At 43.3% G+C, this 27,029-nt stretch overlaps 2 protein-coding genes and 1 non-coding gene across 4 annotated transcripts in view; 1 reads left to right on the top strand and 2 right to left on the bottom strand.

The window, feature by feature from the left end:
- The window catches only part of TLL2 (tolloid like 2), a 163,361-nt gene extending 145,648 nt beyond the window's left edge, over positions 1 to 17,713 (bottom strand). The window contains exon 1 of the mRNA XM_003409211.4: positions 17,518 to 17,713. Within this exon, the coding sequence (XP_003409259.1) occupies positions 17,518 to 17,713 (196 nt within the window). The remainder of the gene's footprint in view (positions 1 to 17,517) is intronic.
- Positions 11,793 to 11,863, top strand: TRNAE-UUC (transfer RNA glutamic acid (anticodon UUC)). Its single transcript has one exon. It is a non-coding gene; the product is annotated as a tRNA-Glu (tRNA).
- Positions 17,714 to 25,464: 7,751 nt separating the features above from the next.
- TM9SF3 (transmembrane 9 superfamily member 3) overlaps positions 25,465 to 27,029 on the bottom strand; it is a 65,838-nt gene continuing 64,273 nt past the window's right edge. For both annotated transcript variants that reach the window (XM_010589088.3, XM_064269520.1), the window contains one exon: positions 25,465 to 26,340. In XM_010589088.3, the coding sequence (XP_010587390.2) occupies positions 26,273 to 26,340 (68 nt within the window). In that variant the 3' untranslated portion in view covers positions 25,465 to 26,272. The remainder of the gene's footprint in view (positions 26,341 to 27,029) is intronic.

Raw genomic sequence — 27,029 nt, 5'->3', positions numbered from 1 at the left:
CACTGGAGACCCTAACCAATGCACAGAGTGGGAAGACGCACCAGGCAGAGAGAGTAAAGGAAATCTGGGGCCTACGGCCAGCTATACCAATAGTTATCCACTTGACCTTGGGTAATCAGGGTTCTCAAGGAAACATGAAAAGCTTAAAATAAAAAAGGGTTCTCAAGGGTTCCTTCCAGCTCTAAGATCCTATCAGATTTTACTCTAAGACCTTACTTTGTGTATCTAGTTAACTTTTAGTAATGCAGTGGGCCTATCATCATTTTGATTAAAGCTTCCTCATAGAGGTCCAGCAAATTTAAGTTTAGCCTGTTGTGGCAAAGATTGCTTATTGTCCACCAATATCTGTTTTCCATCTTTCCTCAATAAAAATATTATTCCATGCCTTCCAGAAGAAATATCTCTTAGACTCCCCTATAGCTCTCTGTGGCCATATGACTAAGTTCTGGCCAATGAGATGAAAGCATACATGAAAGTGACAGTTCCTGGGAACCTTCCCCTCACACATTCTTTGCCCCTTTTCTTTCCATGCCTTCCTTCATCCAATTGTCCAGATCATGTCTCTGATTGCTGGAGCTCTGACTACCATCTTGGATCATGAAGATAAGGGCCTCAGCCTAGGGATAATGGAGGGGAAGTTGAAAGGAATCTGGATCCTGGAGGGCTTCCTGGAGCAGAGCTACCATATCAGCCCTGGATTGCCGATATAGACATTGATATGAGAAAGAAACAAATCTGTAGCTTGTTTAAGCCAATGTTCCAGTTATCAATGTATTGCCTCTCAGCTCCAAGCCTACTCTTCTCTGTCATGCTTTGTGATTCCGAAGCTGGACCCTGTAAACATTTCTCCTTTGCCAGCTGGCATATTAGGCTTTGTCAGTAGAGGCACTGGAGGGATATTACAAGAGAAAGGGACTTCTTTTCCTGTTTCTGGAGGTCTCTTCTTTCTTGCTTTTAGAGAATGGCTGCCAGCGGTGTTCAGGGGACTCACGGGCACCCACCCTAGAGAGTTTTACCAACACCTCACTGCCTAATTGTCCTGTGGCATCTCAGAAAACTTCTCCAGCATCCAGGGGGCCACAGCCACACCTTCTCCCAAGAAGTCTGAATTTCAGCCTGGGGGAGGGGAGTGGCCTCCTCCAAGTTTATTCTTTCCCTAGTAGTTGCCCCCTACATATGTTATTTCTGAATTTTTTAGAGTTCTCTCTACATCCTTTAGTAGTCAAGCCCCTTTTTCTAGTTAATAATTCTTTATATATTAAGTTTTCCATGTTCTAATTACTGGGGGTGGTTTCAGTCTCCTAACTGGACCCTGGTGGACACAGCTAATTAACTTCAGTCTGTAACTAGCAATTTAACCTAATATTACATGATATTTCCATGAGAATCAAACAATGATATAGTGTAGAATAAGCTTTATGCTTTTTAAAAATCTCCTCTTGAAAAATTACGTGTGGCAGATATGACAGAGGGTTGAAGTCCTTAACATATTTAAAAAAAAAATTTCCATTGAGTCAATTCTGATTCATAGCAACCCTACAGGACAGAGTAGAACTGCCCCATACGGTTTCCAAGGAGCCTCTGGTGGATTTGAACTGCGGACCTTTTGGTTAGTAGCTGAACGCTTAATCATTATGACACTAGGGCTCCTGTTTAATATATAAAGAGCTCCTAAAAATATTTTAAAATTAATATTCAATTAGAAAAGTGAGCATGAACAGAAGCAAAAGCACATAAACAGGAATGCACATCATGAAAGAAATACAAATGGCCAAAATACTCTTTAAAATATTCAAAATCATTTGAAAAAGAAATACAAATTAAAATATAAGAAAGAGCAAATTTTTTTTTCTCTTATCAACCCAGCCAAGATTTTTTTTTTTTAACTATAATCAAATTCAAGCCTCGAGTTGCAATAGTGAAGGGTTCTATGGGGAAAATATTAGATGATGCAGGAAGCATCAAAAGAAGATGGAAGGAATACACAAGAGTCATTATACCAAAAAGAATTAGTCGATGTTCAACCATTTCAAGAGGTGGCATATGATCAGGAACTGACGGTACTGAAGGAAGAAGTCCAAGCTGCTCTGAAGACATTGGCGAAAAACAAGGCTCCAGGAATCGATGGAATATCCACTGAGATGTTTCAACAAACGGATGCAGTGCTGGAGGTACTCACTCGTCTATGCCAAGAAATATAGATGACAGCTTCCTGGCCAACAGACTGGAAGAGATCCACATTTATGCATATTCCCAAGAAAGGTGATCCAACCGAATCCAGAAATTACAGAACAATATCATTAATATTACTTGCAAACAAAATTTTGCTGAAGATCATTCAAAAATGGCTGCAGCAGTATATCAACAGGGAACTGCCAGAAATTCAGGCCAGTTTCAAAAGAGGACGTGGAACCAGGGATATCATTGGTGATGTCAGATGGATCCTGGCTGAAAGCAGAGAATACCAGAAGGATGTTTACCTGTGTTTTACTGACTATGCAAAGGCATTTGACTGTGTGGATCATAACAAATTATGGATAAAATTGTGAAGAATGAGAATTCCAGAACACTTAATTGTGCTCATGAGGAACCTTTACATAGATCAAGAGGCAGTTGTTCAGACAGAACAAGGGGATACTGATTGGTTTAAAGTCAGTAAAGGTGTGGGTCAGGGTTGCATTCTTTCACCATACCTATTCAATCTGTATGCCGAACAAATAATCCAAGAAGCTGGACTATATGAAGAAGAACGGGGCATCAGGATTGAAGGAAGACTCATTAACAACCTGTGCTGTGCAGATGACATGACCCTGCTTGCTGAAAGTGAAGAGGACTTAAAGCACTTACTAATGAAGATCAAAGACCACAGCCTTCAGGATGGATTGCACCTCAACATAATAAAGTATACAACATAAAGAAAACAAAAATCCTCACAACTGGACCAATGAGCAACATCATGATAAACAGAGAAAAGATTGAAATTGTCAAGGATTTCATTTTACTTGGATCCACAATTAACACCCATGGAAGCAGCAGTCAAGAAATCAAATGATGCATTGCAGTGGGTAAATCTGCTGCAAAGGACTTCTTTAAAGTGCTGAAAAGCAAAGATGTCACCTTGAAGACTAAGGTGGGCCTGACCCAAGCCATGGTATTTTCAATCACATCATATGAATGTGAAAGCTGGACAATGAATAGGGAACACTGAAGAAGCATTGACACCTTTGAATTGTGGTGTTGGTGAAGAACACTGAATATACCATGGACTGCCAAAAGAACGAACAAATCTGTCTTGGAAGAAGTACAACCAGAATGCTCCTTAGAAGCAAGGATGGCAAGACTGCATCTTACATACTTTGGACATGCTGTCAGGAGGGATCAGTCCCTGGAGAAGGACATCATGCTTGGCAAAGTACAGGGTCAGTGGAAAAGAGGAACACCCTCAATGAGGTGCACTGACACAATGGCAGCAACAATGAGCTCAAGCATAACGATTGTAAGGATGGTGCAGGACTGGGCAGTGTTTCGTTCTGTTGTGCATAGGGTCGCTGTGAGTCAGAACCAACTCGATGGTACCTAACTACGACAACAACATAATCAATTGATATTGATGGAGTGTAAAGGAGTAAAACTTTTTGAAGAGCAATTCAAAAATAACTATCACAAGCCCTAAAAGCATCTATGTTTTTGGCCCTGCAATTCTTCTAAGAATTTATTCTAAGAAAATAAAGCTGTACTTAAAAACTTATCTACAAGGATGACTCCAGCATCATTATTTAAGAAGCAAATGACTGGATAAAAACATATATGCCCAACAAGAGATTGACTAAATGAATTATGGTACACTATAGAATGGTGTATAAAATAGCTTTTTTGTTTTTTTAACAGCACAGCCTTTAAGTTGAGGCTGTACAGGTGCCTTTATTACATAGAATCAGCCATTGAAAACCTTATAGTGCACAGTTCTACTCTGATGCTCAGGGGGTCACCATAAGTGAGAATCTACTTGAAGGCAACTGGTTTTACAAGAACCAAATGAGGATTGTATAAACATTCATTTAAAAAGGATCACTCTGGTTGCAATGTGAAAATCAGACTGCAGAAAGAAAGGCTGGCAACTGGAAGGGCACCGATACCATACCAACAGCGAACATCATTCTCAATGGAGAGAGACTGAAAGCATCCCCCTCCCCACCTCCCCGAGAATGGAAATAAGACAAGGGTGCCCTTTATCACCACTCCTATTTAACATTGTGCTGGAATTCTTAGCTAGAGCAATAAGTCAAGAAAAAGAAATAAAGGGCATTCGAATTGGAAAAGAAGGAATAAAACTATCCCTATTCGCAGATGATATGATACTACACACAGAGAACACCAAAAATTCCACAAGAAAGCTACTGGAACTAATATAAAGATTCAGCAGAGTTAGCAGGATACAAGATCAAAATACAAAAATCACCTGGATTCCTATACACCAACAAAGAGAACTTCAAAAAGGGAATCAGGAAAACAATATCATTTAATAATAGCCCTTAAAAAAATAAAATACTTAGGAATAAATCTAACCAAGGATGTAAAACACATATACAAAGAAAACTACAAAAGGCTACTACAAGAAACCAAAAGAGCCCTACATAAATGGAAAAATATACCATGCCCATGGACGGGAACACTCAACATTGTAAAAATGTCCCTACCCAAAGCAATCTACAGATATAATGCAATCCCAATTCAAAAACCAACAGTATTCCTTAACAAGGTGGCAAACTAATCATTAACTTTATGTGGAAAGGAAAGAAGCCCCAGATAAGTAAAGCATTATTGAAGAAGAAGAACAAAGCAGGAGGCCTCACACAACCTGATCTCAGAACCTACTATGCAGCTATGGTGGTCAAAACAGCCTTGTACTGGTAAAACAATAGACACATAGATCAATGGAACAGAATTGAGAACACAAAGGTAAATCCATCCACCTACGGCCAGCTGATCTTTGACAAAAGCCCAAAGTCCCTTAAATGGGGAAAAGGCAGTCTCTTTAACAAATGGTACTGGACATTTACAAATGTCCACCTGTAAAAAAAATGAAATAGTACCCATACCTCATACCATACACAAAAACTAATTCAAAATGGATTAAAGACCTAAATATAAAACCTAAAACTATAAAGATCATGGAAGAAAAAATAGGGACAACATTAGGGGCCCTAACATATGGCATAAATAGGATACATACCATAACTAACAATGCACAAACACCGTAAGATAAACTAGATAACTGGTATCTCCTAAAAATTAAACACTTAGCTTATCAAGACTTCACCAAAAAACTAAAAAGAGAATCTACTGACTGGGAAAAAAATTTTGACTATGACATATCCAACAAGGGTCTAATCCCCAAAATCAACAGAACACTTCAACACCTCAATAACAAAAAGACAAATGATCTAATTAAAAAATGTGCAAAGGATATGAACAGACACTTCACCAAAGAAGACATTCAGGCAGCTAACAGACACATGAGGAAATGCTTGCGATCATTAGCCACTAGACAAATGCAAATCAAAACTACAATGAGATACTATCTTGCCCCGACATAAGTGTCACTAATCAAAAAAACAGAAAATAGCAAATATTGGAGAGGTTGCAGGGACGCTGGAACTCATGCACTGCTGGTAGGTACGCAAAATGGTACAACCACTATGGAAAACAATATGGTGCTTCCTTAAAAAGCTAGAAATAGAAATACCATATGATCTAGCAATCTCACTTCTAGGAATACATCCTAGAGAAATAAGAGCCATCACACAAATAGACATATGCACACCCATATTAATTGCAACATTACTCACAATAGCAAAAAGATGGAAACAACCTAAGTGTCCGTCAACAGGTAAATGGATAAACAAATTATAGTATATACACACAATAGAACACTACGCAATGATAAAGAACAATGGTGAATTGGTGAAACATCTCACAACATGGATGAGTCTGGAGGGCATTATACTCAGTGGAATAAATCAATCATGAAAGGACAAATATTGTATGAGACCACTATTATAAAAACCCAAGAAAAGGTTTACACACAGAAAAAAAAAACAATCTTTGATGGTTACCAGGCAGAGGGGAAATGGGGAGAAGAAATTACTAACTAGATAAGAGACAAGTGTTAACTTTGGTGAAGGAAAAGACAACACACAACATAGGGGAAGTAAGCCCAACTTCACCAAGGCAAAGTCATAGAAGCTTCCTAGACACATCTAAACACCTTGAGGGACTGAGTTACTGGGGCTGAGGGATGGGGAACATGGTCTCAGGGGACATCTAGGTCAATTGGCATAACATAGTTCATAAGAAAATGTTCTACATCCTACTTTGGTGAGTAGGGTGTGGGGTCTTAAAAGCTTGCAAGTGGCCATCTAAGATATATCTATTGGTCCCATCCCATCCAGAGCAAGAGAGAATGAAGAAAACCAAAGACACAAGAAAAATGGACCACATGCACCGCAGCCTCCACCAGCCTCAGCCCTGAAGAACTAGATGGTTCCCCGGCAACCACCACCGGCTGCTCTGACAGGGATCACAATAGAGGGTCCCAGACAGAGCAGGAGAAAAATGTAGAATAAAATTCAAATTCACAAACATAGACCAGACTTACTGGTCTGACACAGACTGGAGGAACTCCGCAGACTATGGCCCCCAGACACCCTGCTAACTCAGAACTGAAGCCAGTCCTGAAGTCTACCTTTCAGCCAAAGGTTAGACAGGCCTATAACACAAACAATAACATGTGAAGAACATGTTTCTTAGTTCAATCAAGTGTACATGACCAAATGGGCAATACCTGCTCAAATGCAAAGTCAAGAAGGCAGGAAGGGACAGGAAAACTAGACCACTGGATGTGGGGAACCCACGTGGAAAAGGAAAGGGGGAGAGTGCTGACACATTGTGGGGGTTGCAACCAATGTCACAAAACAATTTGTGTATAAATTTTTGAATGAGAAACTCATTTGCACTGTGAACTTTCACCTAAACCACAATAATAATAATAATTACAATAAAACGTGATGAATTTCCATTAAAAAAAAAGACTGGCAACAGGGAGCACCAGTTCAAGCACTCCTACAGGAGCTAAGCAGGATCAGGTGTGGGCTTGAACCAAGTGGTGGCAGTGGAGAGAGACGAGTGGATGGTCTCAGGATGGATTTAAAAAATCACACTGGTAGGACTTGGGGTGAACTGCATGAGAGGGGGAAGGAGAGACAGGTGTCCAGGGTGGCAATCGGGTTTTGGCTTCAGCACCTGGGTGGCCTCTGGTACTAATTTGGTACCTGTACCCTTGAAGCCCAGCAATTAGTGATCCATGGTAGCCTCTGAGCCAAGGAGGAGAGGATGTGAAACTGGCATGGGCTCAGTGGGGAAGAGAATTGACTAGGGGAAAGAAGAGTTGAGAAGGAAGCTTACCTGAGGCTGTTCCTGTGGGAAACCAGCTCAAGCAGGACTCACATTAACTCAAGGCCAGTAACCCAGGTGGGAGGAAAGGGAAGAGGCTCGGCGCAAATTGCAGGATGAGCCGGGAGATAAGTGGCCCAGCTGGTGGAGGAGGCAAAGACTCAGGGCTAAAATCAACACTCAAGGGCTCATGCAGGCGAGCTCGAGAATATTTACTGGTAATTGACAGAAGTGGCTAGCGGGTGGCGTGATCACAGATAGGTCTGTAACCAATCAGCAGAAAAGCACGATTCCTGTCGCTGTTTGCATCCAGGCAGAACTGTATTATAAGCAGGCTAGGAGGATATGGGAGAAACCTGCTTCTGTGCATTTGGTTTATCTGTCATCTCACCCTGCTTCATGGATGAGAGAGAGTGAGCTGTGGAGCAATAAATTGTCACTTGCCACATGCTGTGCACCCCTGGAAAACTCTTCACAACCCTGAAAGGAAGAGATAAGCATCCACAGGCCACTGTGACTTACAGGGCAATCCCTAAATAGGGAAAAATAATAAGAGTAATAATAGTAAAAAGCAGAGCTAACAACTAATAACTGTTTGTTAAACAACTAATTTTTAATGCCTCATTGACTCCTTAAACAAACCTACATGATAGGTTCCGATATCATTCCCATTTTCCAAATGAGGAACTGAAGGCTCAGAGAGGTTAAGAAACTTGATCAAAACTACACGGTTAGCTAAGGCAGATGCAGGCTTCAAGCCATGGCCTGCCTGGTGCCACAAAATAGGCTACAGGACATTCCACTGCTTCTCTTCTATAAAATAGTTTGCACTCAGGTTCCATTGCCAGACTGTCTCTTACAAATGTCCATCTCCTAAAAGCACACAGACTATCTCCTGTAAATAACCAAGACAATTCTCTATGAACACCCAGACTACTTCCTGTAACCAGCCAGACCACCTCCTGTGAACACCCAGACCTCTTCTTATGAGCACTCAGACCACCTCCTGTGAGCACCCAGACCATCTCCTGTGAGCACCCAGACCACCTCCTATGAGCACCCAGACCATCTCCCGTGAACACCCAGACCTCTTTTATGAGGACCCAGACCATCTCCTGTGAGAACCCCGACCATCTCCTGTGAGAACCCCGACCATCTCCTGTGAACACCCAGATCATCTCCTGTGACCACCCAGATCATCTCCTGTAAACACTCAAACCACCTCCTGTGAACACCCAGACCATCTCCTGTGAACACCCAGGCTACCTCCTGTAAGTACAAAGGCCTGGAAGTACCCAGACCATCTCCTGGGAACACCCAGACCATCTCCTGTGAATGTATAGACCATGACCTGTGAACACTCAGACCATCTCCTGTGAATGTCCAGATCATCTCTTGGTTTGTTTGAGGGACTAAAGGATATAATAGAAGGGAATGAGTCATCAGGTGTGGCCCAGAACTCTAGAGAAATAAAATCACCATAAAGTTAAAAACATTGTTCTACCTCTTGAAAACTACAGTGAGGACTGAGAAGACAAAGATCCGGGGACCTATGAAGTTACAGCCTCTATTCAGATTGCCTGACCAGGTTTCCATGAGGAGAAGGATGTATTGCACCATCAAAGGTGGTGTGGGATCCAATCCTGCAGTACCTCAGCTGTTTTGACATGGAGGATACGGGAACACTGTTTGAGAAAGAGGAGTAGCTGCCAGGAGCCAGGGGCCAGTGAAGGCTCGGACCCAGCACCACTCCCACATCTCCAAGGTTGTCAGGGGCAGCTTCCTCAGGTGGGGCCCAGACACCTAGTTGACTTTTAGGGTACAGAACACACCCTTTCACCACCACCACCTAACACCATCCTCAGGGAAGCCAGTGAGAGTCACGTTAAGTTTAAGTGTTCAGATAAAAATCTCTGGGTAGAGAGGAGCTGAAGGAGCCCTGGTGTCACAATGGTTAAGAGCTTGACTGCTAACCGGTAAGGTTAGTGGTTCAAACTCACCCAGCAGCTCCTCAAGAAGAAAGACATGACAATCTGCTCCTGTAAATATTACAGCCTTGGAAACCATATGGGACAGTTCTGCTCTGTCCTATAGGGTCGCTAGGAGTTGGAATTGACTTGACGGCAGACAACAACAACACAGAGGCGCTATCAACACTGGCATCATTAAAAAAAAAAAAAAAATTTTTTTTTTTTTTTATAGAAAACAAAAATCTTAAACCGTCATGTGGCTTTAGACGTTCAGATCTTTGGTTTCCTGCCACTTGGAAACTTTGGCTTTCTGTAGAATGAACATAATAAAAGCAATGACTAATGCTCACTGAATGTTTACCATGTGCCCGGCACTCTTCTAATTGCTCTGCCTGCATTAACTCGTTTAAGTCTCTGGATAACCCTATGAAGTAAATATTAGTATCCACATTCAATAGATGAGGAAACTAAGACCCTACAAGGCTGCTCAGGGTCCCACAGCTAGTAAGTAGCAGAGCCAGGATTTGAACCTGGGCCTACCCTCTTAGCCCCCAGGCTCTCTGGTGGGAATGGGAAGCAGTGCTGTCCATAGGGTTCCATTTAACCCACACACTGTTTTGGACATGATAGGTTCTTCAGGGGGCCACGTCATCATAGCAATATTTCACATTTTTTGAGCGCTTCTATTTGCTAGGCACACTATCAAGTGCCTTTCACATAACAACAAGCCTGCTAAATAGGTGTTTCTAGTAAGAGCATTTGGCTTGTATTTCTTCTAAGACTGATTGGTTCATTCTTTCATCAGTTCACAGCATATTCAATATTCTTTGCCAAAACACCAAAGTTTGAACACATCAGAATGTCCTTTAGAAGTGAGGATGGTGAGATTTCAACTTGCTTACTTCAGACATGTCATCAGGAAAGACCTATTGCTAGAAAAGGACATCATGCTTGGTAGAGGGCCAATGAAGATGAGGGAAACCCTCAATGAGATGGATTGATACCATAGCTGCAACAATGGACTCGAACATACCAAAGATCATGAAGATGGCTGAGGACCCGGCAACACTTTGCTTTGAGAAACATAAGATCACTATGAGTTGAAGCCAACTAGATAGCGACTAACAACAAGAAGTAATCACATTTTACAGATGAGGCTTATAAAAAGCTGAGGGGCTTGCTCAAGGTCTCACAGCTAATAAGTGACAGAGAGGGAAGTAAAACCTAAGTTAGCCTAATTCCAGTTTTGGGTCAGGACCACAAAGCCAATGCAAAGCCTGTGCTCTCAATGGGTTGGGGAGGAGCCAGGCACTGAAACAACCATGGCCTAGGTCAGGGAGTGCTGTGAGTGGCTGGAAATGCAGGGATCAACAAAAGGACCAGAGCTTCCCACAGGAGGTGCTGCCCAATGGAACGACCTGCTGACCTGTCTACACTCCGGTTCCATCTGGGAGTCCCTTCCTGCTGAGAATGCTATCTCCACCCTTGAGCTGGAAGCTCCCAGAGGGCAGGGACGAGGTCTGGTTGGCACTTAGATACTGAGCACCCAGTGCAGAGCCCAGCACGTGCCTGGTGCCCTGCAAACCTGGGGCTGTTGTGGCGGGCTGTTCACACAGTTACTGCCCTGTCCCTCTTCTTCTCTCTCTGTGCTGGACAGAAGATTAAGGGACACTCTCCTGACACAACTGCCTCCCCCAGGAAAGGATGCAAGGCACTGATCACATTGCAAGGCTGAGCAGGAGAAAGGAAAACAATCAACAGTTTCCGTAATTCCACGGATGTAAAAGTTAGGGACTTAACATAGTGCTCTGTGGGTATGAAATTTTGGAGATGGAGGTGGACTAGATGTCCCCCTGCCTGGTGAAGCAGGAAAGACAAATATTTAATTTCAATAGCTTTGAAATATCTTAATTATATCAAATCAGAACCTGCCAATCAGCAAGGACATCACAAGTAGGGATGAAAATAAAGTTGTAAAAATTCCAGCTTTCCTGATCTGGGTGTAGCCCATGAGAGAGGAGGGGTGCCAGGGAGATGGCAGTGCCTCCTTAACCACCATCTGACTGCTCTTTTTGAGGACAGGCCATGCCAGGGAGACAGGAGCCTCACGTGTGCATAAGAAACCAGGGCGCCTGTCCCTGCCACGAAGGATGGAAACCCTAGAGAACACTGCCAGGACTCCCTGACCTCCCAACTTCCACCTGAGTCCTTTCAGGGGATCTGTCTGCAGCTCCCTGCACTGGTGTGCTTCACTCTCCATGCCGATGGTAGGCTTGGAGGTGCCTTCAGCCATGGACCAAGGCCACACAGTGTCCAAATCGTCACCATTCCCTTGTTTGGGAAAAATCCTTAAGTACCTACAGCATGGGGGCAGTAGTGGTTCAGTGGTAGAATTCTTGCCTTTCATGCGGGAGACCTGGGTTCGATTCCCAGCCAATGCATCTCATGCACAGCCACCACCCCTCTGCCAGTGAAGGCTTGTGTGTTGTTATCACACTGAATAGGTTTCAGTGGAACTTCGAAACTAAAACGGACTAGGAAGATAGGCCTGGTGATCTACTTCCAAAAATCAGCCAGTGAAAACCCTGTGGATCACAATGGCCCAATCCACAGGTAATCATGGGGATAGTGCAGGACTGGGCAGTGTTTCGGTCCGTTGTGCATGGGGTCGCCATGAGCTGGGTGCCAACTCAACAGCAGCTAGCAACAACAGCAGCTAGCAGCAACAGTATGCCAGGTGCTGCTGCAGGCACTGGGCCCAGGGCAGAGACCAAAGCAGACAAAAATCTCTGACCTTGTGGAGTTTGACACTCCAGCCTCGCATCAACAATGTGGAGCTGAGGGCTGCTGGCAAGAGCTGCCCCAGAGAATGCAGTCCTAAAGGGCTCTATTGTGTTGTTGTGTGCTGTCAAGTCCATTCTGACTCATAGCGACACTACAAGACAGAAAAGGATAGCCTTATAGGGTTTCCTAGGCTGTAATCTTTATAGGAGCCAATCGCCAAGTTTTTTCTCCTGCGGAGTGGCTGTTGGGTTCGAACCACCAACCTCTTGGTCAGCAGGAAAGCACTTATCCATTGTGCTCTCGTGACCCCAAAAATCAGGAACTGACTGGTAGGGCCACTGTGTCTTGGAAAAAATGACAAGGCCAGGCGAGGTCCCAAATTCCAGTCGGAACTAAGGTCTGAAAGTGTGGGTAAGGAATCCAAACAGCTCTCAGGCCACCACCCTCACCACTGGCTCCTGAGCCACAAGCCACTGGGGCCCACTGACTGTGTTTATCAAATACAAACATGGAGTCCCTGCAGTAAGGAAGGCCCTGGCATTTATCAAGCCACCAGCTGAAAAGTAAAGCTGGTTGTCAGCTAGTTCCTTTGTATGTAATAAACCCAAAAGGCTGTATAGCACTTTACAATTTACAAAGCACTTTCATGTCGTGTCACCAGTCGACAATTTTGGTGACCTGAGTTATACCCTCTCGGCTCAATTCTGAGAAGTTTCATGCATCCGCTGCATGTCTCCCCACTTTTCTGCCTGAGGACTTTTTCTGAAGCTTAGAGCCCAGTAGGCCTGCCAAGAGCAAGTGCAAACTGGACCTGCGAGGATGTTGACGGCTGGGAGAATGTGGCAGATTATATTTTCCAAAACCAGCTCAACAGTTCTAACCCACCAGATGCTCTTCACAGAAAAGACCTGGTGATCTGCTTCCGTGAAGATCACAGTCTAAGAAACCCTACGGGGCAGTTCTATTCTGTCAGAATCGACTCGACAGTACACAAGAACTAGCTGAAAAGCTGGTGGATCAAACCCACCCAGAGATGCCTTGGAAGACAGGCCTGGCAATCTGCTTTTGAAAGGTCATGGCCTTGAAAACCCTATAAAGCAGGTCTACTCTGCACACATGGGGTCGCCACGAGTCAAAATCGAGTTGAAGGCAACTAACAACAATGACTACTGTTACACCACTGGGTCGGGATTGCTTCTTACACAGGAATAGGAACTGGAACAGGAAGTTAACAGTGGAAGACAGCAGCCTTTAGATAAATGCTCCAGCTTCCTATTTTTTGGGCAGATAATTCTGGGAAACATTCTGTAATCTTCTTAAAGGTCCTGGCAGGGATCAAGATCCCACTGCTTAAAGCAGTTACCTCTAATACGCTCATCTTATTGGATGTCCTCCTTTCTTGTATCACTCTCCATGTTCCCTTGCCCCTGCTTCCTGGGACCACCTCCCAGATAAATTATTCATACAAGTCCTTGTCGAAGGCTCTGATTTTACAGGAATTGAACTGAAACAGCCTCATGGGCATCCTACAAGGCAAGCATTTTTGTTGCCACCTCTATTTTGCAGATGAGGAGACTGAGAGATGGAGAGGTGAAGTACTTACTCAAGACCATGTAGACTCAGGCTCTGAATTCAATTAAAGAAATGTGAGTGAGAGAAGGCAGGCAGGGAAGCCCCTTGAACCTTTGCAAAGATTGCTCTCAGAAACATGGTGGGTAGACGATGTCTTGTGATTTAGTGTCTATTAAACCCATGGCTGCACTTACACTATCAAATGAAAAACAAAATGACAGAGTTATGGACCACTAGACAGAGAGGGTGCCCAGGAGGCCCATGCACGATACCATCTCCAAGTCATGAGGGCTTCGCAGATTCACTCCTACTCTGCAACCAGCTGATTAACAGGCCACCCCATGTTACAGCATTACAGGTAATGTCTACTAGTAAATTTAAATTTTACAGCTTAAAACCTGCTTCAAAGGTCAGCATGAAGATGTTCTTTCAAAAAGCTTCAAGAAAGCCTGTTTATAAAGTACCTAACTGTATGTCAGCCACTGTTCTAAACACTGAAATCTATTAGGAATCATTCCCATTTACAAATGAGGAAACTAAGGCACAGAGAAATTAAGTGACTTGCCCAAGGTCACACAACTTATAAATAGCAGAGCTGGAATAAGAGCTCTAAGAGGCTGGGCTAGAACCAAAGGTCATAGAACCGCAGAACACTGAGCAGAAAAGAGCCACGGGGCACAAACCCAACTGTCCATAAGACGAAGTAGGTACACAAAGGTGTGAAGTAGACCTGGGGAAAGGTGGTAGGCAAGGGTTTGAAGTGGATCTGGGGCAAGATGGTACTCGAGGGTGTGAAGTGAGCTCTGGCAAGACAGTACACGAGGGTGTGAAGCGGACCCTGAGCAAGTTGGCTCCTGTGGACCAAGAGAATGAGGTCCCTGGGCCTATCATTTTGCAACCCTAACAAAGTCCAACATCTTCATCCTACATCTAGATAAGGAACCTGAGGCCCAGAGAGGAGGGGTGTTGCCCAAGGTAACACAGCTACTGAGAAGCCAGGCATAGATTCAGGGCTCTCTTCCCTGCACTTCGGGTCTTCAGCAGAATGGAAACCCATACTCTAGAAGGGGGAAGTGGCAAAGCGAACTCTTCAGACATGGATTGGACTGGACAATGGGTTGGAGAGGGATGCTGGTGAGGAGTGAGCTTCTTGGATCGGGTGGACACTTAGGACTATGTTGGCATCTCCTGCCTGGAGGGGAGATGAGAGGGTGGAGGGGGTTAGAAGCTGGCAAGATGGACACGAGGGGAGAGAGTGCAGGGAGAGAGCGGGCTGTCTCATTTGGGGGAGAGTAGCTGGGAGTGTGTAGCAAGGTGTATATGGGTTTTTGTGTGAGAGACTGACTTGATTTGTAAACTTTCACTTAAAGCACAATAAAGATTACAAAAAAAAAAAAAAGAAGAAGGAGGAGGAAGTGGTAGGTATTCTAGATACAAAGCCTTGAGGCTGGTCTTAGGAGAAGGACCTCTGCCTAAAAAGTTAGAGAGTGAGGATTTGACTGGGGTAGGATGAGAGGCTGCATCCTATTCAAGAGGTTTGGTTCAAATATGTGTCCGGGAAATGCACTGTTTCTCAGCAGAGCCTTTCACCGAGATTCAGTGCATTGGTGAGCTGCATGTTGGCTCCCAGAAATCTGTCTCCTCAGTCTGGGAATTTCCAGGAGAATGGGCAGACTGCAAGTTACCTTCCCCCCAACTCTCCCTTGCCATCGTCCTCTTCTGGCCACTCTTAGCATTGGTGAAGCCCAGGGGGAGACCAATGGGTTAGGAGGATCCAACGTGGCTGTGGAGGATGCATGGAAATCATCTCTCAGATCCTTGCCTGCTGATCCCATTGCATGCACAGAACAGGTATGCCCCAGTTACCTAGCACTGACTGGTATCCTGGACTCTCACTTCAAAATTACTGGAGAAAATGAGGCCTGACAGGATCATTTTGTAAGGCTGAGGTAGGGAGCTGCGGAGCCCTTGCAGGCAGACCTATTATACCTGATTCACCTTTGGAGTCACAGCATACTGTCATCCAACAGCAGAGTTTTCAATACCTTCCTAAACAAACTGACCTTCTGTATGCCAGGCCTCAGCTGCCACACTGCCACCCAGAGCCAGCTTGCACCTAGCAGAGCCCAGGATTTGACAAGGGTAGGGTAATGGTTGAACCATCCCTGTAGCTCCCACCCCATTTTCCCAGGCGCAGTCCCTCTTTTTTCAGGGCAGTGCCACTATTCATTCCAACAGTGCTCATGGAGACCCTTCTCCCTGGTTGTGAATTAGGTCTGTGAGGAGGTCGTGAATTAGGTGGTGATCTTCTAATTACCAAGGAACCAACTCTTCTGCCCACCATCCTAACTCAGAAGCTACACAAGGTACAGCAACAGGTGAATGTTCCAGGGGAACCTTCCCTGATGGTAAGAAATCACGCCTGGTCTGATGTTCAGCCTTCATGAAATTCTCAGGTCTCACAAAGCCCCCAGGGCCCTCCAGCCTCCTAGTAACCTGGTCTTCCTCAGCTCTGACCTGGCCAGCCCCTAGCCTAGACCAGAGTCACTGTAGTAGCAATAAAAAAAAAATAATTACAATGAGATCATCATAATTCTATGTGCAGAGAATTTTCCCATCAACCATTTGAGTCCTCCTATAATTACTATGCCCAATTTAGAGATGAGGAAACTGAGGCTGAGAGCTGACTCCAAGGAGTGAGGACTGGGCCCACTGACTCCTGGCATCCAACACACCTGGCCTGTCACAGCATCTATGCGAGTAGAAGCTGCGACCTGTGTTCTTTCCACTCATTTCTGTGGGCCACCTAGTGAAAACGGATCGGACAAAGCTCAGGGACAAACATGACTACCCGCGGGCCCCCGGCCACAGGCCAGGAGCCGCTTGGCCAGCCTGTGGGACCGTCATCTCCTGGGGTAGTGTGAGTACCCCTCTGTCTCCGCCGGGAACTGCCTCGGACCCTTGCTCTTTCTGAAACATGTGCTTGGGCCCTTCGAGCTGACCCCTCAATGATTCCCGCTGGCAATCCGCTCTCCTCGGGACGCACGAGCCACTTGGTGGCTCCTGGGAAGCGGGAGCTGCAGCGCCAGAAAGACCCAAGCGTCCCGGGGGGCGCAGCTTCCTGCTGGGATTAGAGCACCTGCCGGCTTCCTTCTCCGCCGGCCCAGGGCGACCCCCAGGCCAGGACGTCGCGGAGTGGGCGACAGGGAAGTTTGCAGCAACGTGAGTCACGAACACACCCCCACCTCCCCGCGCAACCCCTCTTCTTTTGCCTGCTGTGAAGCTTTTCTCTTTTTCAATTCTCTTCCCAAGAGTAGCCACAAGATCTTGGGAAACTTTGCACAAAACTTATAAATGACGTGAAATTGGAGCCAGCAACTCCATCGGAGCCTGGGAACGCCGCGCCCAGCCCGGCTCCTGCTCCAGCCCCGAGCGTCTGGCGATGGCTCGTCCTGACACCTGGTTGTCAGACGGCGGGCCGGCCGTAGCCCGAAGGGCCCTCTCAGCGGCGGGCCCTGGCTGGGGAACACGCCCCGGGCCGCCACCCCGAGCGCACCGCACCCCGGGCCGGGCGGTCCCAGCCTCTGAGCCGGACTTAAGCAGCTCCTCTGGGCATTGTTTTCCTGGGGAGCCCTGGGGACCCGCCCCACCGACGGCAAAGCAGGCTTGCCCACCACCTCATTTGCATTTCAAAGGCAAACTTCTGCCGGACTTCCCGGGAGGCGGCGGCGGCACCTACCAGCTTTGCACGGGTCGTGGTAATGCTCCAACTGCTGCTCCGCACCTTCCTCGTCCTCCGGTGTCCAGTAGTCCGAGGCGGCGTCCGAGCGCTCCCCGAACCCCTCTGCGCCGCGGGGCAACGGCAGCAGCAGCAGCAGCAGCATGGGCGGCAGCAGCAGTGGTCCCAGTGCCCCGAGCGCAGTCGCTCGGCGCATGGTCGCGGGGGGCCGACGGGGGCGAGACAGCGGTACGCACGGAGAGCTCGGCTTGGCGAGGTACGCACAGTAGGTCGGGCCGGGTCGGGCTCGGAGACTACGCGCGGGTGCCAGGCATGGCTCGGGCGTGGGCGAGCAGAGCGCGGCGCCCCCTGTCCGCGTCGGGCCGCCCCAGGAAGCCTCCGCGTGGAGCTATTAGCCCCTCGGCCGAGGCTGCGGCTGCTGTGACTGTGGCAGTGGCGGCGATGGTTGGAGCAGTGGCCGCTCCGCCCCTCTCCACCCGGGCTGGACCACACAGCCCTCGCCCGGGCCCTCGGGCAGCCAATCACTCGGGCGCCCGAGGCGAGGCCCCTCCTCTTCCCGGCACCTCCACAACTTCGGAGGAAGGGGAGCGAAGCGAAGATGCTGAAGGCAAGGGCCCGGGGTCTCCCGCGCTCCCACCGAGCTGGGGGCACCCTTCTCCGGGCGCCACCCCGGCTTCCAGCTCCCGACGACGCTCCTGCCGAGGATCAAGGCTCGACTTTTCCACGTGTTTTATTCTCATAACTCACTTTACAACTCCCCGATGCACACGTGGACTGGGGCAGGCAGCTGCGGTTACAGCTCGGAGCGCAGCACCAGGAGCCCGAGGTGAGCGGCCCGCGTCGCAACCAACTCGCTAGGGGCTTCCGGACAACCGCTGCTCTGCTGGCAAGTGAATTGTCTCTCAGGTCCCTTTCAGCGCAGAACAAGTCAGGATTTCGACTCTCAGCTTTCTCAACAGGCGTTTTCTGTCCGTCTTCTAACTCTCTTCCCCTCTTCCAGCCATGAAGGGCGCCTGCTGCGGTACCCACCTAATCTGACGTAGTGGTTGAGTCCTGTGTGAGGAAGAATGATTCAAAATGATGGGTTTCCCCTCCAGGCGACCCTATCCTTTAGTAAAACAGTCTAAGATACTTCATACAGGTAGAAAGGGTGACAAATGAACAGCTGTATGTGCTACTGGTGTTAAAGTGCAGACGTGTTATTAAATAAGCCACTCACCATTAACTTGATGGAATAAAAATGATCAATTTATAAAGTCTAATTACTTTTTGCCATCAAAAACAAATGCTAGCCCCCCCCCCCCAAAAATGCCCAAATAATTCAGGAAAATAAGAGGCATTTGAAACTCACTCCTATGTTGTACTTCAAATATAAAAACTGTCAGAACGGAACCATTTTGATTTACAGACATAAGAAGTATTGTTACCATGAAGCTTTTCAAAGACCTTTTATGCAAAGTTGCCCTAATCAAGAAAAAATGAAACCAACGTGTAGAGATTTTCAGCATCACACCCAGTAGAATCTTCTATAAACTGCCAAAAGAAATATGGTCTAAATTTCTCTTTTGGGTTTCTACATGGCTTCACAGCCTCTAATGACAAGACAGTCCATAGGGACCCCAGAGCAGGGCTTTATACCCAGCTCTTGCATTACAATCATCCCTTTTCTCATCTATTAACTAGGATAATACATCCTTAAAACCCATGCAGGCTTAAAAGTTAACCATGGAAAGGATGTTACTGGATACTTTGTCTTGGCTCCTACAAAGAAATGCAAGGGGTTGACCCTGCTTCAGTCTGAGTTTTCGTCAAATGAGCACATACAGGATGAAGCCAGATTAGGCAGTAAGATCTGGCTAGGAACTAGCAGGCAAGAAGGAAGGAATTTGGGAGGGAATGGGTCCCACCAAATGGCAGGGAAGGCCAAGTGGCCAGCATTTAGGTGATAGGTGTGGAATGGGGCTGAACAGCATTTCTGTTGGAAGGAGTCAAACCCAACGCCACAGTTCTCTGCATTCACCCCAGTGAAGGTCACCACCTGTCAGTAGACAAGTCCATAGAGTCAACATCTAAAAGTCCTGACAAACTTCTGTGACACTTCCAGGTCTCCAGATGGCACTAGGCAAACAGCCAACTGGCTTCCTCATTAGCAGGGAATGCCTCTGGAAAACAGGCATTAGAGGCGACTTCTTGTGTAGACATGGAGGTTGTGAGCTTTTACTGCTTCTAACCCCCAACTGGCAACTAGCTGCCAGGTCTTGTTACCAACACCCTTTGTCCAAATATTTTTAAGAGCAGTGCTCCTGGATAAGCAAGCTGCCTAGTTTTATGTCAGAAGCCCTGTTTTGATGTTAGTTTGGCTATCAAACAAATTATTTGGCTCATTGGAATATAAAGGTAAGGTAGGAACAACTGAAAAGGGACAATTTTTTTTTCTTATCAATTCCATAGTTCCTGATTTCACTCACTAGTTTTATATGCTAAACTCTAATTTAGGTTCCAATAATTTTAAAAATATTTTTAACATTTAAATTCCATGGAAAAAGAAAAACTAGTGGAAAATATAGAATAAAAAAAGGCTTCATGACCTAAGGCTTTAATTTAGTATAATTATATTCATAATTATTTGTAGTTCCTTCCCCAATCTCATGATCCTGTGAAAAACCTGCAAGTGAATACAAGCTTTCCCTGCTTCTTAGTCGTCCACTTCTCACCCGAGTCATTACATAAACACCCATACACCAGGAGTGACCAGATTCTTCTGCAGCCGCTTTCAACCCCTCCAAGTCTACCCAGGTTTTTTTTTTTTTTGCTTAACTACTACTTCTCCTAGGCAGCTTTCTCATTTGCCTTTCCAGGCCACTATACATCATCATCTCTTCCCATGACAAGGCAGAGCCTTCAGAATAAAGCAGACACTCATCTGCTGGTTCATTCCGTAGTTTACATTGCTGACCACTGAGCAGATATTTTGGAAAAGATAGTTAAAAATATTCAATACTGTTAGAATTTTTAGCAATCACTTCAAAACCTTTGTGGCCCTTCAAAATTTTTACCCAAGCTCCTCAGGATAACATACCAGGCCCTCCATCTACCTTCCATCTGCCCCCTTCCCTGCCTTGAACACTTCACAGCATTCTCATAGAGTCTTACCGCTTCTCAACGCCATGTTTTTGCCTGGGACACCCTGATAAACCCACATTCTCATGCCAACATCTACTATAGTAACTACCACATTTGTGACACTTAGCTACTTATGTCCGCTCTACCCTACTGGTCTATAACCCAGACTAGTCCTCTCTGACAAACTAACTTGGAACCACCTCCCATGTCTCATTCTCTAGATCCTCTCCCAATTTCACTGGCCTTAAGATTAAGTCCCCTAATCTTAATGGCTTGATGAGCCACTAAGAACAGCCTTGACATTGGTCAGTTAAAATGACTTCTCCCTACAACCATCTCCCCCATTTTTAAAAACTGAAACTCCTGTCAACTTAAGCTACAAACTCTGAGAATAAAAATGATTTTACATACACAATTTTAAATACATGTGTAGACTACATTACCATTAGCTCAGGATGTCCCAATGTAGGTATACTTCTCCGCTTTTATAATGTTAAATTGTAATTAACAGTTTAATAGTTCTCACTTTGAAGTCAAGAAGCTGAATGCAAAATAAATTCCCTTATGCCCTGTTTTCCAACCAGACAAAAAGTGTTCATTAAAGGTATCAGAAGTAATCCAAATTTGTACCAACTGTTTGACTAACAGGAATTATCCAGTACAGGTGTCAAACAAAGCAGCTAATCAAACTGAGGGAAGAACCAAGGAGGGTGGCAAGGATTTAAATAGCTAGCTAGTTGAAAATGGAAATGAAAAAGTACAAATAGACCTGGAGAAATTAGCCACTGATTTTGACGTAAACACAACAAAATTCTTCACACTTGTGTAGAACACTGATTTTCAATGTAATTTCTACATATATGCTCCTAAAGCTGGAGAGGTGACAGTCCCATTTTACAGATGCAACAGTTAAGACAACAGGGTTCTAATATTGATGACTTCTGGGCTAAAAATAAGAGACCCTTCAGCTGCCCCAGTTTCTTAAATGTACTCTTCACCCTGCCAGCTTCACTGGGTGGTTGTGGGAATATGTGAAACTGCTTTGAAAAAGCAATGAGTGCTAGGCAAAGGCAGTGGGGTTTGAATGTAGCATTGGAATTTGTATGTTAAAAAAAAGATGGTAATACAAATTATTTTTTTAAAAGGCAAACCTTATTGTACATTCAACTTTTTTGTACATTTAAAATTTTTTTCAAAATATAAAGTCGGAGGGAAATGAAACCTTAAATTTTAAATTCTTCATTTCCGGGGTTGGCAAACTCCAGACCACTGGCCGTTTTTGTAAATAAAGTTATATTGGAACTCAGCCAGGTACTGTTCACTGTGGCTGCTTTTTTGCTACTATGACAGAGCTGAGTAGTTGGCAACAGAGACCACAGGCCTACAAAGCCTAAAATGTTTACTATCTGCTCTTTACAGAAAGTTTACTGACCCCTGTTTTACTTGTGGGAAATTATTAGTAATCTCTTCATATACATTCCAATTAACAGTGGGTTATCCCTTATGCTTCATTCACCTGTTTCAAAAAGGAAAGAAATAAAGCATCCAAGGGAAGTACATTTAACTTTTTATTACTTTTTAAAAATCCAACGTCAGTTAAATCAACAGACTAGATTAGAACCTCAAATGATTTTGATACATTATATACTGAATTTCTACTACTAAAAGCCAGCTGGAAGATGGCCTACACAAACCAGGGGTGTATACAAAATGGAAGTAATCATCGGCAATAATTGTTTCCTCCCAATTCTGTCAACGAATGTCCGTGCTCTGTGGGGATTTAGAGATTCGAGTTTGACACAGATGAAAAGCCCAAGTGAGACCGCCTTTCCAAGTACACTCTGCTGCCCTTCACATAAAAGCCCATGTTATTTCTTCCTCGCCTTAATTTTTTGCTTATAACTTTCAAATGACTTAAATCGATAACTGGGGTAAGCATGCAACACTGCTGTATCAGTCATTTTTTAGCAAGACTAGTTCACCAATACTTCAACATAGGCAGCTTTCATGACGGTGAAATAAGAACTTAAGTTTACTTTTGTCTTTGCGCTTTTCTGTCTACAGTGCCAATAAAAATGTCAAATCAAATAGCTTTTAGGAAATGTTCATAATGCCCTAGAGCTACTCCTCATACTGATTTTCAATCTGACAAAAACTTTTGCAGCTATGTGTTAACTTTTGATCTACCCTACCTCTAAGTCTAGTCTAGCCTATTTATGTACACATTTCCAAATTGAGCAATCTCTACAAATTTTCATTTCTCTGGCCTTTTAAACACCTTGATTGCTAAAATATAGCTTAACTATGGAATTTTGATGAAGATATAAAACATTAATGAATACTTGTGTTTTCATATGTCACTACTCCTATTTATTATGTTCCAATAAATCAACAGGATGAAGCACTAAGCCACGCTGCAACCTAAGCTTAAAATCCAGATGGAACTGCAGTGTATAGATTACAAATAAGCTTTTATCCCCCCAGCATTAATATACAAAAGCTGTTCGGTACTTATTTTTCCTGAACAAATTACATTAATATACTTCTTATTTTACATTTGTAAGAATTCAGGAAGTTTTTTTTAATAACATTTATTTGCAAGACATTTGGCATAAGGTGGTTAGTAAACATTTAGGAAACAAAAACTTTATCAAAATGAATACAACTTGAGATAAACCCTAAATAAAGTGGCTTTTGGAAGAGTTGGAATTTGCAGCAACCACCTTTATAAAGAGATCCATCCACTGGCAATGGAAAACACCTGAGCACACCATTCACTAGGTTCAGATATTAGCACAATATAATGAATTCTAAGACTATGGGGCTTGATTTATGGGCCGACCCAGTACAATCTAGGAGCCCAACATGATATACTAAAGAATGCTTTACCATCCCTCCAGCATCACATTTCCATCTTATCCTACTCTTGTACTAGGATAATGTATAATGATGTCAACTACTAGTGTAGTTAAATTTCAGGAGAAACATGCATCATAGATACACAGGGAAAGTTGATCCCTTAGTCAGTTTTCGAGAGTGTTCAAAGCATCAGTTGGTAAGTTGAGTAAATAATGTTAACAAATGAAAGATACACAAAATTAATGGGGCGAGAAAATCCCACCCTTTAATTAACTTAAATAACATTCTATTTTACTCTTCAACAACTGAGCCCTACGGAACTAAACGATTTGTGAATTACATTTTCTTCCAAACACACACACATATTCATTCAGCACCTCTATGATGCTATTAACCAATACGTATTTGCTGAAGACTTTTCAAGGTGATTTATAGTCATTTAATGGAGCTCTTAATGTATGTGTAAATCAGGAAGTTATTTTTTTCACTACAGATTTCAAAGAACTTCGAATAACACTCAATTTAGTAGAAAGAACTGGTGCACCTGAAAGCAGCTAAACCAAACATTCTTTAATAACCCTGCATCTTACCTGCAAGATTCATATCATGAGAAACAAATTTCATTTTAAGACAAAACCCTGCTGTCCAATTTACACTCCATCAGATAGACTATGTGTTATGTTAAAAGTGCCTTACATGTAGTAAAAAGTTACCTAATATAAGCAATTAAATGTTGATTTTTAGTTTCTTTTCTTATAAGATCTTAAAGGCAGGTAAGAAGGACCAGAAAATGGAAGCACTAATGGATTATATTTAATAGAACATTTGGCTTAAAAAAGAGGATTTACCTCCAACTTCTGATCAAATTTGTTTGCTCATATCAACCATACTTAGTGGTAGTAAGAAAGCAAGCTTCCCCCTCTTCATTAGCCTTACATGCCACATTATAGGATGCAGAGTCCATCAATTTAGAGAACATATTTTGTAATGAAAACACCTTATTAACTATTAATGGCATGAGCTGCACATTAAGGTTTAAATACAGCTGTTTTTGAGTCTTTCTAAAAATACCAATATACAGTATTGTTTCAGGTGGTCATTTGCATAGCAAACTATTTAACTAGAAACTCAGCGGTTCTAGGAAAAGTTCACATTATGGGCAGTTCCAGAAAGATGTATCCAAAATTAGTATCACTTGTCTTAGAAAACTGTAACCTCTATTTGTTCATCCAATAGTTAGCTGACCATTTTTACCCCATCCCCACTTTCACATGGTACACCAAACTGACCAGATTTTGTGCCACAATTTAATTCAAGTAGGGCTTGTCATTCACTTTGTCACTACACTCGATAATCCAGATGTAAGTAAGTTTGGAGATTTTAAGGTGTAGGTCTCCTGTATTAGAAAAACCTATTTTATAATATAGTTTAAAAATGGCATTCAGTGGTATTGTCTTTTGAACAGGTATTTTCAAATTGCAAACACATCTATTTTCACAAAACAATTTGGTCAGGAAATTTTATTTTAACATTCTAAAGCAGTAATGCTTTAGATGTTACTTAAGTGTCCCAGACAGGATTAACAAAATTAAATGTTTCTAAATTACAAATTTAGCTCCTGTAGGAGTCTCAGAAAAGAAACAGAAGAAAACAATCTCCCATCCCAAAATAAGTATGACACACACATTTTGAAGAAACCCCAATGTTTCATGCAATGGTAGGCAAGATGTCAAAAGCCACCCAAACTCACATATTTCAACACCAATCATCAGAAAAAAGTACTCTGTTGTCAATCTGTACATCCAAATGCATTTGGGAATCTACACCTACATTACATTATTGAATGTTATATACACGTATTACCCACCCCCCATGTTTTTAACAATTTTTTATGTAAAGCCTTCATTCAAACCCAAAAAGATGTAAGACTAACTCGGGGGGAAAAAAAGATAATCACTTTAGATATTCAGTTAAAATGCTGTTTATCTAAATCTCAAAATGTTTAATAAAAACAAATATCTTCTCCATTTAACACTTCGCTTTCTAACTGTACAGTAAATTGCATTGTAGAGAGTACACCTCTATCTTCAGACTGTATCTTCTTTGGATGGAATTAAGATGTAACTGGATAGTTTTAAGATAAATAAATGGGAAGTTGGTCCAACTAAGATGACAGCAGATATATTACATGCAGGAATTATATTTTTTTAATTCTCTCTTTAAAAAAAAGGATGCAGTTGAATCGAAAGAAAAAAGGTCAAAAAAGAACCCAGATTCAATATATAAAAATGTCCCACAATAGGTTAATGATGGCAGTAAAAATAAGAGAAAAAAGTAATCTTTCTGGAACATCATTTTTCAATAATGTAGAAACTCTAAGTGCCAGGAAGATTTCTATTCATGTAATTTTAGCATCCACGTTTCCCTCTATTTATTTTATTGGAACAAATGCTTTAAATAAACTATTTGTCCTCTTCACTGAAGAGAGCTGGTCTATTTCATCTTTAATGAGCTAGTTTTTGGGAAGATTAGCCATGTACTGTAGTAATGCCTACTGCATAAAATCCAAGCATTTGCTGTGAACAGTTGGAGAAAGCAGTCAGTGAGAACCTAGGATCAATGGAAATAGGTGTTACTTTAAGCCATCCGTGAAACAGAGACCCACAAAGTACCCAGTGTTAAAGCCCAAATCTCTTCTTGCGCTTTTTTTGCTGTGCAAGTTCCACCCCCACGAAAGAAAAATTGATCCGAAGTTCCAGGTTTTCTTGGGTCTCTAGTCAATTTTCACATTAGTATAGATTTTTCGGACAAAGGCACTTGTTCCCATGTAACCAATCGCTCCTGCAAAGATAAAATAAGATTACTTTGAAACAAATACATACAGAGTAGTCTTGATCTTTTACAGACACTAAGTGTTCTCTGCTCTGGAAAGTTATTCTTTTTTCAGGATAACATCTTTATGTTAATATTCTCAGAAGTTATTAAAATTATGTCATTTGCTTTCCAAATCACCTGTTACCTTCATATAACAAGTTTTTAGAATCAAGCATCAATTATTATTTGTATAATCAATAACTATGAAAATTAAAATACACCTCTTACAAAGCAAGACTAATTTGATAATCACAACAATCTGAGAAATGAAAAAATATGTCCTCATTTATTTGAGCATGTATTAGTCCAAGTCATTGGAGAAACAGCAACAGATGTTCCCTAAACCTTATGGATAAGTAAGCAAGAAGTGACTGTGGATTCTCACAGGGAAGGACAGAGAACCATGACCCAACGCCATCTGAAACTCTAGAGAAGAGGCATTTTCTATGATTTCTATTTTATGTTTAAGTTGTATAGTTAGTAGAAAGGAAGACATATTTGAAAGCGTGGATAAGAGAGCTAGGTAAACAGGTCAGGAATTTTGAAATGCTGTGTTTTAATAATTACCCTCAAATGGTGCTCAAAACACCAAGAAGCAAGGATAATTGTCTGTTTTATTAAATAATATCTTCAGTGGCTAAACTAGTGTCTGGCAC

The sequence above is a fragment of the Loxodonta africana genome, chromosome 16 (assembly GCF_030014295.1).
Source record: "Loxodonta africana isolate mLoxAfr1 chromosome 16, mLoxAfr1.hap2, whole genome shotgun sequence".
NCBI lineage: Eukaryota > Metazoa > Chordata > Mammalia > Proboscidea > Elephantidae > Loxodonta > Loxodonta africana.
The sequence above is the reverse complement of the archived record's forward strand: the minus strand, read 5'-3'. Positions and strand labels throughout refer to the sequence as shown.